The sequence below is a fragment of the Ammospiza caudacuta genome, chromosome 18, assembly GCF_027887145.1.
Source record: "Ammospiza caudacuta isolate bAmmCau1 chromosome 18, bAmmCau1.pri, whole genome shotgun sequence".
In the NCBI taxonomy this organism is placed as follows: Eukaryota; Metazoa; Chordata; class Aves; order Passeriformes; family Passerellidae; genus Ammospiza; species Ammospiza caudacuta.
In genome coordinates, this window is record NC_080610.1 from 1,943,374 (window position 1) to 1,956,100 (window position 12,727).

General features: G+C 48.4%; 1 protein-coding gene across 5 annotated transcripts in view; it reads left to right on the top strand.

The window, feature by feature from the left end:
• AIFM3 (apoptosis inducing factor mitochondria associated 3) overlaps positions 1-12,727 on the top strand; it is a 64,860-nt gene that overhangs the window by 15,671 nt on the left and 36,462 nt on the right. For all 5 annotated transcript variants that reach the window (XM_058816542.1, XM_058816543.1, XM_058816545.1 and 2 more), the window contains exon 2: positions 1,637-1,850. In XM_058816542.1, coding sequence (XP_058672525.1) covers positions 1,637-1,850 — 214 coding nt within the window. The remainder of the gene's footprint in view (positions 1-1,636; positions 1,851-12,727) is intronic.

Below are 12,727 nucleotides of genomic sequence, written 5' to 3' on the forward strand. Positions count from 1 at the left end.
CAGCTGCAAGAGCACAGCAGAAGGTGATGTTTTCTGTTGGTTCAGCATTCATACACAGAAAATCACTTTCCTGGATCTATCTGTCTCTACCCTTGGTGAATCCTGTCCAGGTGAGCACAGGGATTTGGCACTTTGGCAAAAAGCCATGCATCCCTTGCCTTGCTGAGCAGGCACAAACAGCAGAAATGTGCAGGACTCCTGAGACAGCTGCCTGCCTCCAGGGCCTGAATGGCCACGGTCACCTGCTTTTCCCCTTCCAAAATGAACAACCTTCTCCCTGACTTGTTCTTCCATTGTTCTCTCAATATTCTTGCCATAAAAGTTTTGGGACAACAGATCAGGCTGGGAAGACCCAGCATCCTTGTCATTCACAAGCCTTGCTGAAGGACTTGTTTTTACCCTTCCTCTGCCTTTCCTTACCTGTTTAGTTTGGGAACTTCAACTTTTATCTTCTACAACAGATTTTCCTGTTCATGACATTTATAAGATGGGGGAAGCTCAATGTTTTCCCATGTACTTGAGTCACTTCACCAGTCTCTGGCACGTTGCCCTGGTTTGCTATACAAGTCCCAGGCATTTATTATTATATTAATGGCTTTAGTTTGATGAAGTCCTTTGGAGATAAAGTGATGTTTTCTGCTTTGTGATGTGAGAGCTTATCAGTGGCTTCTGATGTTGCTGTGACCAGCTTGCCCAGCCCAGGCATGGAGTAGAACACAGGGGTGTAGCTGGGTGGGCCTGTGGCAGGGGATGGGTGAGCACTGCCTTCAGGGAGACCATATTAACACAGAATGACAGAATGATTTGGGCTGGAGGAGGTTTCAAAGCTCATCCCGTTCCACCCCCTGTCATAAGGACACCTTCCACTGTCCCAGGTTGTTCCAAGCCCCATCCAGCCTGGCCTTGGACACTGCCAGGGATCCAGGCGCAGCCACAGCTGCTCTGCATGTCCTCACCTGGGTGGCCGAGGAGAGTGCCTATGCTCCCTACAGTCCCTGCTCCCATGTGTCCCTGGGTCTTCTGGTTTCCAGGACAGGGATGATTTATTGTCAGACCTGTTCACTGGTGCACACATGAGAAAAATGGACCATGCTTGCTTCTCTCACCTACTGTTGAAGTCACTCCACACTCAAAACCTCATGTGAAAATAATTTTGGATATTTCTAGTTCCTTATTAATTGGTCTCTATCTAATGAAGCAGCTTTATGCACCATGCAGTGTTGGCTTTCTCTTTCAGTTAACATTACCTACAAACAACTAAAGGGGTTTTTGAAGTCTGTCTGAGCCCCAGAGACCTTGGCATGCTTCATATGGAGCTGCCTGAAACTGTTTTCCACTAAACAGGACAAGAACTGTAACTGAGAGGTTGTTTTGCTTTCAATAATAAGCATGTCTGCTTTCAAGAATATGTACTTTATGAATGCAAAGTGTCCAATGCAGAAAGAACAGAGGAATAATGGGCACAGGTAATCAAGGCAAGGTTGATGTTAAATGTTTTATCTTCCAAGTCAAGCCAGCAAAAAATATCTGTTTTGATGTCTGTTTCCAAGTTCAGGGAAAGAAGGAGTGATAGAGCAGCAAACAGCAGCAAAACCTCTGGCTTAATTTTAACAAAGGTTTTGGGTTATTCCTGCAGTTGAAGTGAAAATTGAAGTTGTGATACCTGAGAAGGAGAGAAGCAAGGAGGAGATGTCACCCAATGGGAAAGCCAGCCCTCTGATCTACAAAGTCAACGGGACTGCCCGGCACTACCACCTTGAGGAGCATCCAATTGCCAGCAACCCCTACCACAACCCCAAGGATGTGGTAGAAGCATCTGTGTGCCACGTAAAGGACCTGGAGAATGGACAGTAAGTGCCCAAAGATTTTGTAGATAAAACTTGAGAAACCTTCTAACCTAATCTGAATGCTCTGTCTTGTTCTTTAGGGTTGTTGGAGATGACAATTTAACTTAGTAAGCCTTTTTTAATCTTAAAAATTACATCATGGACAAGTGACAACTGTTTTTACCAGAAGGTCTTCTGTTCCCTGCATCATCTGCACTGGGACTTGGCTCAGAAAGAGGCGATGTTCTGTAGCAGAATTTCTCAGAAGGCTCTTCTCGATTTGTATTAACCAACCTAGACATTTTAAAATAAATTTATAGCCTCAGTGACTTTACAAAACAGCTGGAGAAGCACATGGGTGGAGCTGATGGGGCAGGTCATGTGCTCCATCCTGTCTGCAGTGCCTGACTTTTTCAGCTGAGCTCATCAATTTGCTCTTTCACTAAGGATGCAGATTTTCAGATTTTTTGCAAATAACAACACACTTCACCTGGGCACCCTGATTTAATATTCTGAAATCTAAAGAGTGCCTGTCCCAGTCACTGTGCTTTACAGGTGCCTCTTTTCTGGGGTAGAAGTGTAGGTTCCGTTGACATCTCAGAAGGCTCCATCAGTGTGTAAAAGAAAATAGTTTGGAATGGCTTTTGTTGCAGTGAGGGAGCAATGTAAGGTGTGTGGGACACAGCAGGAGTCTGGCAGCTGTTTGCTTTAAATTGAAGTATTGCCTGTGATAGTATCCAAGAACAATCCATTCACTTTGTGCTAAACTTAAGAGGTTTCATGGGCCATAAATTCATTTTCTTAGCTAAGTTCATCCAGGAGTAAATTGGATTTTCTTCATTGCAGTGGGAATTAATGTATTATACCATTCTGCAGAAGGATGCACTGGCCTCTGCTGGAGTCTTTTCTGGACTCTGTGGATTAAATCTTCACATGATGTGGACTAGTTGAGGTTGCTTGGCTTGTATCCTGATTCCAGCCAGGACAAGGTTAATTTTTGCAGTAGCCAGGAGGTGCATGGGCAGGACCCAGAGGTTATTCTATACAATCTCATCTCATTGCTGGGGCAGGGGAATAGAGTCTCTTGTGGGAAGAAGTGGTTCCTTCTGGTTGAGTAACTCTGGGGGACAGTGTGGTGCCCAGGATGCTGGGGTAATGCTGGTTCCAAGGCATTGGAAGGAATGGGAAGTGGGATGGTGAGCTCTGAGCTCTGGACGAGCAATTTGGCATGTGACTAGCTCTCTCTTTTGTACACTTGTGTTATTAATATTCTGGCTGTTGCTGTTGGTTTTCTTCTCTCATTGCTGATCCCAGTAAATTGTTATCTCAGCCTTGCTATCTTTGCCTTTTGTGACTCCCATTCTCCTCCAGCCACCCACAGGTAGGGCAGGGGGGAGGGAGGGTGAGCAGCAGCATGGTTTTGATGGGAGCACTAAATTGGGGAATTCCATTCCTAAACCACAGCAGCCTTATTTAATACCCAGCATGGGATGGGAAGGCTTGAGGTATCAACAGATAGGGTTGGAAACAAAATTTGATCTAAGCATTTGTTGTATTAGGTGCAGAGCAGCTGGCTGCAACATTGCTTGGTCTGTTCGCGTGGGCATGGTACCTCACCCTGTCTGTATTTTCATATATACTCTCTGTGCCCAGCACAGTGCTCCTTTTGGGAGCAGGGCGAGGGATCAGGATCATTCTGTGGGATATTGGTTTATGACATGATAACACGAAGGACAATGAGGGCTGTTTGGGATGTGTATTCAGAGTTGACCTCCTGCCTTGTCCTTGGGTGCTGCCTCTGAGACTCCATTAATAATCATACCCAGACTCCGGGGACTACAGGAGACAAAGATTTTTCCCAGGTTTCACCACCTTTTCTTCCTTCAAGTCTGTGACAACAGCTTTTGAGGGTTTTGAATTTCCCTTGTATGTTAAGGGAAAGCCTGTTCTTGTTGCTAAGTCTTCCAGGTCTCCTCAGCGCAGTCCACACCATGTTTAGAGTAACAAAAGAGAATTTTAGGAAGGTCATTTAGAGATCTGCCCCAGGGGTGGATAGTCAAGAGTGGCATGTAATGTGGCAGAAACAGGACTGTTTTGCTCCAGTGGTTTGGAAGTTCAGCCCTGAACAATTACAAGATCCCAATAAAGTGGGAGAACATTTGAAAGAAAAATGCTGTGGCAATTCCAGAGAGGTGCAAAGTTATGCAATGTGTTGGGCCCTGGCTACTGTTTATCACAGTGCTCCATACTAGACAGCAGTCTCAGGGAGAAAAGGAGCAAGGAATAGCAAGAGGCACCATGACTACTCCAACTGCAGCTGAAGCACAGGGACAGCCCACGCTGGGAGCACTTGGCCTTACATGGAAGAAGACATCCAAGACAGAATCTGTCTGCTTAGTGAGTGATGAAGAGGAAGCAGGGCCTTCACAACAGGGGAGGAGGCAAGGCCAGAGACAATCACTCAATCCCTGACCCTGTGTGAGTTGTGGAATATCCAAAAAGACAGGATCCCTGTCCCCGTGTGAGTTGTGGGATATCCATAAAGACAGGATATCAGGAGTCAGGAGAGCCCCTGGCGACATGACTGCTCCGGTGCTGCTGGAATATCGCGGCCCCTGATACGGAACTAGGCAGTAGTGAAACCAAGGAACTGGGATCCCTGTCCTGGGATGTAGGCACTGACAAGGTGTTGGGGGTTAGGATGTTGGGATGTTTTTTGAGTTTTTCCCCCCCCCCCCCCCCAGAATTTAGTCCCATAAATTGACAGGAAACAAGAATGACTGGATAAAAGGAGTGACCAAGCTCAGGGAGGAGGGCATCTGGCTCCACACCTCTTATCTGAGGTGTCTCTCACAGGGGCAGAGATACCAAGAAAATTGGGCTGGTAAAAGATGGAGCTGTAAAAGCTCTAAGAGACGGGGCAGCTGCTAGTTCTCTCTCCATCTCTCTCTCTGCTTGGAGAGGTTGGAGCTGCTGCTTGTGGGAAGGAATTCACTGCCACTGCTGGAGCCCAACCCAGTCCTGCTTCTTCTACTGTGGGGTTAGCCTTTTGCTTGGGATAGCAGGCACTGAACCGGGACTTAATAATATTACCTACCTCACTAAAAAAGGGCTTTCACCATCTGCTTGAGAGCCGGGCGGCCACGGCCCCACTTTCACCATTCTTTTGCCACTGCTCTGAGTTTTCAGTGCACTGTAGCCCTGCACCCCCACCCTGCTGGGATGCCCCACCGTTCCAGCCACAGCTGCGGGGTTCAGTACACGCCGTCTGCTCCCTGCGGATGTTTTTGCTCCCTCCTGCCGTTCAGCTCGCTCGTCCCAGTCCTGCCGGGCCCCGGCAGCGGCCGCCCCTTTGCCCGTCCCCTCCCGGCCCGGCCCAGCCACAGCGCCCCCTGCAGGCGCGGGGGAATCATCGCCCCCGCCCTGCCCGGAGCCAGCAGCGCCCCTGGCGGCTGCGCCCGGAACGGCACCAGAGGGGAAATGGCGGGACTGAGTCTCTGCCTCTGGGTGTTGGGAATGCCGCAGTTGGTGTCTGTTTGCCTTGGGATGCATACTAGGAAAGAGCTGCCATTCCTTTTCCCAAATCTTGGCCCAAAAGCCCCTTAATAATTTGGAGGGAAGGGGGTCATATATTCTATTTCAATGGAGGCTCCTGCCTTCCTTAGCAGACCTGTATTTCAAACCAAGACGCAAGGGAATTGGGAAGAAGATGGAAACTATCACCTCTGGAGGTGGCTCCTGTCAAGTGTGAGGGAAAGGTATGCTCTCAAAGATGTCAGATTACAATGAATGTAGCCTAAAAAACACCAGCTTTGTCGCCACCAGCCAACAAGAAGACACAGGCTTTCCCAGGAGCTATGGGTTTTTGAAGGATGCATATTCCAGAGTACAGTCAGATTGTCAGCCCTCTCTATCATGTGATACAGGAGAATAATTATTTAAAGGGGGGGTCTTGAAGAACAAGGAGCCTTGAAACAAATTAAACAGGAGATTGTTGATTCAGTAGTCCTTAAGCCAGTCAGGACAGGACAGGGTGACAAAAACGTGCTCCACACCACAGCCAGGAAGAATGGTCCTTCTGGAGCCCCTGGTAGAAGGTACCTGGGGAGACTTGAGGACAATCCCTGTGGTTCTGGAGTCAAGTATGCAGAGGATCTGAGGCCTGTTACACCCCAAATGAAAAATAGATACTTGCAGTTTGTTAAGAGGTTTGATCTGCTTCAGAAGTGATTAGCACAGAAGCACAGCTTCTTCTGGCACCCCAACTATCAGTGCTGGGCTGGGTGTTCAAAGAGAAAGTCTCTGCCATACATCGTACATTGATGTGACCTGGAGTAAGTAGATTGGTCTGATCAACAGTGGTCTCGGATGGGAAACCCCAGTAGTCCTGGGATCTTGGAAATCATCACAAACTGGCCCTAAGGTGAAAATTTCACTGTCATCAGAAGAGGAGGAGGAGAAGGTGACGTGCTGAGGAGGGCCCACCCGTATAATCAGCTGCCTGAAAATGAAAAGCAGTGTGCTCTCTTCACTGACAGTTCCTGCCCTATTGCAGGGATGCATGGAACATGGGAAGGTGCTGTATGGGGCCCTACATGGCACGTGGCAGAAGGGACAGGGTGGATCAAGTTGTAAGCTTTTCAGCTTGCTTTAGATATTGCTCAGTGAGAGAAATGGCCAACACTACCTCTACAATGACTTGGGCATAGTAGCAAATGCTCTGTGGGGCTGGCTGGAACGATGGAAAAAGACAAACTACCAGCGCAGAGAGCAACCCTTCTGGGCTGCTGAATTGTGGTGAGACATCGGTGCCTGGGCAGGAGTTGGCTGTCAAAGTCCGTCATGTGCATGCACATGTCCATGAGAGTCCAGCACTGAGGAGTGTCCCAACAATGGACAGGTGGGTTGAGCTGCCAAGATTAAAGTGTCTCAGGTAGGTCTGGCCTAGCATCATAAGGGTGAATAATTTCTGGCTCAGTAGGCCCATAATACCTCAGGCCATCAAGGAAGAGATGCAACATGGCCTTATGATTAAGGGGTGGACTTAACTAAGGACACTATATCCTGGGTAATCCATGATTGTGAAAAGTGCGCTGTGGTCAAGAAGGCCAAGTGGGTAAAGCTCCTGTGGTTGGGCAGGTGGTGGTTGATGTAAGTATGGGGAGGCCTGGCAGATTGATTGTATCACCCTGCTGCAAGCTCACTGCCAAGGCAAGCAGTATGTGCTGACAATGGTAGGAGGCATGACTGGGTGGCTGGAGACATACCCCATGCTTTACACCACTGCCTGGAACACATTTGGACCCTTGAGAAACAAATCCTGTGGCAACACAGCAGCACTGAAAGAATTGAGTCAGACAAGGGGACTAATTTCAAAAATATCTCTATAAACACCTGGGCTCTTTAACACCTGTTAAAGGTTCGGAGGAACTGGGCTTATCAACACTGACCAAGGTGTTATACCTTACAAACACAAGGTATTGAGCAGGTATACCATATTCCCTGTCATGCACCAGCCCCTGGGAAAGTGGAATGGTGCAATGCACTGTTAAAAACTACATTGAAATCAGTGGGTAGTGGGACCTTCAAACACTGGGGTCTATGTTTAGTGAAGGCCACATTGCAGTTAATGCCAGCGGGTCCACCAATCAAGCTGGCCCTGTGCAGTGAAAACCTCTATGTACTGTAGAAGGGCATAAAGTCCCTGTGGTGCATGTGAAGGAAGAATGTGTTAAGGAAGTAAGTTTGGATCCATTCTACCCCAAGCAAAGACAAACCCATCTATGGGATTGTTTTTGCTCAAGGATGTGGGTGCTTTAGGTGGTGATGCAGGGGGACAGAGAAGTACAATGTATCCCTCAAGGAGATTTGACATGTGGGTGACCTACTGCCACCTGTGCAGGTGAGCAGTGGCAGCAGGGCTGGAGGGGAGCAGGGCAGAGCACAGGCAGCAACCGGAATTGCCTTGATGGTGGAGTGAAGGAAAAGGGGGAAACAGTCTTGGGAAATACTAGTTGCACAGGTAGGGTTCTGTTCCAGGGTCAAGATGCAGCCTTACCTGGTCTATGGAAGGTGCCCCTGCCATGGCAGAGAATGAGAGGGTCTTTAAGGTTCTTTCCCACACAAACCACCCTATGATTCTGTGAATATCTAGGTTGACTGGGGCGCAGGGAGTATGATACATGAAAAGGCTCTTCTGGCTGCAGGGAGGTGAAGAAGAGCTGGCTGCAGCCTGTGAGAACATACTTGGCTGCAGGTGGCCATAGCAGGGAGCTTTTGCTGCTCAGCTAAAGCCAGGGCTAGGAGCTGTCACTGATCCAGGAGCCAGTCCCATATGCATCAGCTGCTGCAGCATGCTATGAGCATGACAGCAGATGTGCCAACACCAGATATTTTGGGTTGAGAATAAGGTGTTCTCTAGCAGACCGGGTCCAGGTCAAGATAGGAGTGCTGTGAGAGGGTCCCACAGCTCAGGTAGGCAATTAGCCAAGCTGAAGGAGTCCCCTTGTGCTGGTAGCCAGAGTGATTTTCTGGGATGATTCTCCCAAGGAGTGTGCTGGGCAAGGGTGTGCATGGGCATGGCATCAGCGCAGGGTGCTGGCATGAGGCTGCAGGCACCACTGCCTTCCATTAGTGGGGTCTGCAAGCACAGTGAATGCTTTCTGCCCAGCCTTTGTGTCTTTCTGCTACCAGGACAGTCTCAGCAGAACTGAGATGCAGAAAGATACTGGAGGATAAACTGGTGTTACTGTACCCATCCAGCCTCCCAGCAGGCTAACTGGAGGGGCAGAAAACAGCCCCCCAGTGCTCTCACAGCTCTCAAGCAAAGGTCCTTTTCAGGCCAGAGCTGAGATTTAGCTGTGCTTCTAGAGTGGGGAGTGGGGTGGGACAACAGGACAAATTCCCAACTGAGTAAACAGCTCAGCAGGGTGCAGGGCTGTGTAAATCATTCTCTGGATTACTCAGGATGGGAGCCTTGCAAGTGCCTGTGTGCTGGCTTGAAGACACCAGGTCTTGTTTTTGACTCTCTCAGTTCACACAGCTCCTTGGGTAAGCTGTAAATTCTTTAGCTTATCGTATCTTCCCGGGGAGTTATGGTTGCCATTGAACAGGTTTTATCAGCTGAGGAATGCAGCAGGACTTGTACTGCTCTCTTCCCTTTGTGCAGAGGGAAGAGCTCCGAGAGCCGAGCGTCCTGCTCAGGGAGGGAGCAGAGCTGCATCTCTGAGGAGCCAGGTGGCCAAATTAATGGGGCAAAGGGCAGAAGTGGTGAACTCTGCTGGTTTTCACCCAAGGTGACAAGGAAATTAGGGAATTGAGCATTTGTCATTGGACAGTTGATGCAGGTGAAGCACTTGCCCAAAGTCTGGCTTGTCTGGGTTTAAGGGTAGAACAGCAGTGTTGGTGAGCTGAGCCCTGTTCTGATCTCTGTGGCTTCAAAGCAGAATGGGGCAAGTGTCTGTGTAGCCTGGGGGCAAATAATAGGATTGAGTTGGGATGTTATCTGCGAAGGAATGAGCACACAAAGTCTGTCCTATTCTTCTGGGACCCTGGAACCTGGTGTGCATGAATAGCATTCTGGAATCACACATGGCCAGTGGCTTCCTTGAGCAAGTGGGGTTTGCTATGGCCACAGTGATGTGTTTGGCGCCCCAAAGGCAACGTGCTGGGATAGCTGTAGGGATGGTCCTCTTCATGCAGTGGTAGCAATCAGGATTTCCAGATAAACATCAAGCTGTGTTTGAAGGCTTTCTGGCTGGAAGAGGGGAAGTCTCCAGGGAGCAGCAGCTCTGTGCTCCCTGTCCAGCGCTGTACAAAAGGAGGGCTGTCTCCTCAGCTCTTCCTTTCCTCCATGGCTAGTTGGAAGACTCTGCTCTGGGAAGCAGCTGCTGATAGTTGCATTGGAAAGAGGTTCAGTGCCTCAGACAGACTGTGGATTGCACAGAATGTGTTGGGACTATTGGTTGGAAAGGGAGCATCTGGGAGGTGAGAAGAGACAGGATGTGCTGAGAGGAAGGTCTAGCAGAGCTGGTGGAGGCACACAGAGAGGGCAGAGACTAAAGATCTGCTCAGTGCAGAGCAACATCAGCGTCGCTGAGCAACACTTGGGCACTGTTCTGCAAAGCTGTGGAAATGTCTCTGGCCAAGGTCTGGGCAGGTGGAGCAGTGGAGGCCTCAGTGCTGGAGCCTTCTGCACCCCAGTCTCCAGCCTGCAGAGAGCATCAATGAGCAGTTCCTGGGAATGATGGATGGCTGAAAGACTCATGCTCCTGTAGGTAGTGCCACTGACCAGTGACACATGGCCACCAACACAGTCTGCAGGGCATGGCAACTCTGGCAAATACAAGCACGAGTTGAAGCTGCAGTGCAGAGCCTGTGCCCAGCCAGTCTGCAGCAGCAGAGGCAGAGTTTCTGGGCACCATGGAGGAGGCACAACATCCCTACATCCCTGGGAGATGCTGTGGACAAATTCGCCTGCATGTGGATGTTGTAGAGGTGTGTATTGCTCAGTTTATCCCTGCTGGGACAGAAGGCTATGGAGCCTCTCTTGGACAACCCCAGAGGTGGTAGAAAGGATTTTCTAAAATGCTGCTTTTCAGTGCTAGTGGCATCATCAATCACTCATCCAGCAGAGGGGTGTGCTCAGTAGCTCTTTCTGGCTTGCAAACAAGGTGCATGATCAACAAAGAGATGCTTTTGGCTAGGATGGGGCTGAATCTCAGCCTGGCTTAGTTGGTCAAGGAGAGATATGTGGCCGAGTGAGGTGAAAAACTGCCAAGCTCCATGTTGTAAACAATTCCTGCTGTGCTAATCATGCTTTAATCCAGGGTACTGCACCATGGAATCATTGAATCAGAATGGTTGGGGTTGGAAGGGACTGTTAAAGGCCATCTGGTCCAACCCTCTGCCGTGGGCAGGGGCACCTTCCACTAGACAAGATTGCTCAAACCGCATCCATAGAATCACTGAATATCCTGAGTTGACAGGGTATCAGAAGGATCATCCAGTCCATCTCACAGCCGTGCACAGGACACCCCAACAACCCCACCCTGTCCATCCCTGGCAGTGCTGCCCAAAGGCTCCTGGAGCTCTGGCAGCCTCGGGGCCGTGCCCATTCCCTGGGCAGCCTGGGCAGTGCCAGCACCTTCTGGGGGAAGAACCTTGCCCTGATATCCAGCCTGACCCTCTCCTAGCACAGGTTCATGATGTTCCCTCATAACTGCCCTCTACTTCCATTTACCATCAAAGTGTTTGGCTGAGGCATTGGTGAACCAGACATCTTTAACTTCAGAGTATGATGTAACTGCAGGATCACCAAGTATAGCACTAGGCTTTAGTAGGTGTTGCAAAGCCAGCATATCTAGGATCATGGCTGTCTGTAATTTTGCAGGTTTTGTTGGCCCTTCATTAGACCTGTGACTCCTGAGACATGTACACAGCATTTGTGCACTCTTGGTCTTTGTGCAATCCCACCTCGTGGAGCATAGCCCTTCTTAATACTGGCTAACAGATTAAAGGGTTTTTAGGTTTGCACAGATTGGTGCTGTTGAATTTTTTCTACTTGTTTAAGAGCTCAGAGATAGCAATCCCTTTTCCCAGTCAGAGTACATCTCTTCTCAAGATCTTTTAATGCTGCAGAACTGAGCCCTAATGGTTGTTTAGCTCTGTGTGGGTCTTGGTGGATCATGTTACAGTAAGTCCCATGTTCAGCAAAACCCCATTCAGCTCTTGTAGGATCATTGGAATGAACTGCTCCAAGTGATGACTATATTTTTAACTCTTCTATTAGCATTTGAAGGCCTTTTATGACTATCAAGCAACCCCTAAGTCTTGCTTTTGCTCATTAATGCATACAATGGTCTTCTCTATAGAAAATCCAGGAATATGATTTCTCCAGTATCCTGAAATGGAACCATGAATGAAATAAACAGGGCAGGAGACTTTTTCTCCTTTTAATGCCTTTATTAAAAATGATCAGGAGGAGGAGGAGGAGGAGAAGGAGGATATGCGCAGCTTTGTCCACTAAGGACAGAGCTGGGGGTCCCATACTTGTGGGAGCCTTTTGGGCGGGGTGACCCAGATGTTGGTCTCTGCAGCCTCCCCTCTCTCTGGATCCCAGTCAACGAAGGCCCCCAGCATCTCTGCAGGCCCAGCACTCTGCTCCTCACGTCCAGACATCACTCCAATTTCTTAATTCCATATTGGCTTGTTGTTTTGGGGGTCTTTTCAGTAGGTTTGGAGTAGTAACTTCTCATGGCATGCTGGTCCTGAGGTTATTTTGCATGCCCCCCTCCCACGTCTAGTCTCGTCTCTTCTCTTCACTGTCTTGGGAGAAGAGACATTAACTTAGCCCTAGCCAGGGCCTTTACTGGTACAAAAAAGAACCATTAACGGCAACGACTTGTAATTATCATAACAAACAGGTGGCAGGAACACTGGTCTGACTGGTTTTTGTAACCTTTTTTTTCTACAGAAGAATTGGCAGAATTTTGTTTATAACAGTCCCCCCTCTTTTTCTTTGATCGAGCTTAAATTTAAGTTCACATCAACATGCAATTTCTGACTCATGAGCTTCATATTTCTTTAATTTTTTTGTAGTGATTATAAATTTCTTGAGCACTCTGGTAATCATGCTTACTTAACTTCGTTACCTTTCTTGGTTTCTTCAGGTTAGCATTTTTTGATTGCAGACCAATCTTTAGGTTGGTCTGCACAGCCAACACTACTATTTTAATAAAACAGGGAAATAAGCATAGTAAAAAGAGCAATCCTCTAAGTATACACACAGTCAGAAGAACTACTTTTTCTCATACATCCTTTTTGAAAATCCATAGGTTATCTCACCAACTGGAATCAAGTGTAGGAGTTTGTTCTTGGTTATTTACGCATGCTATTTCTTT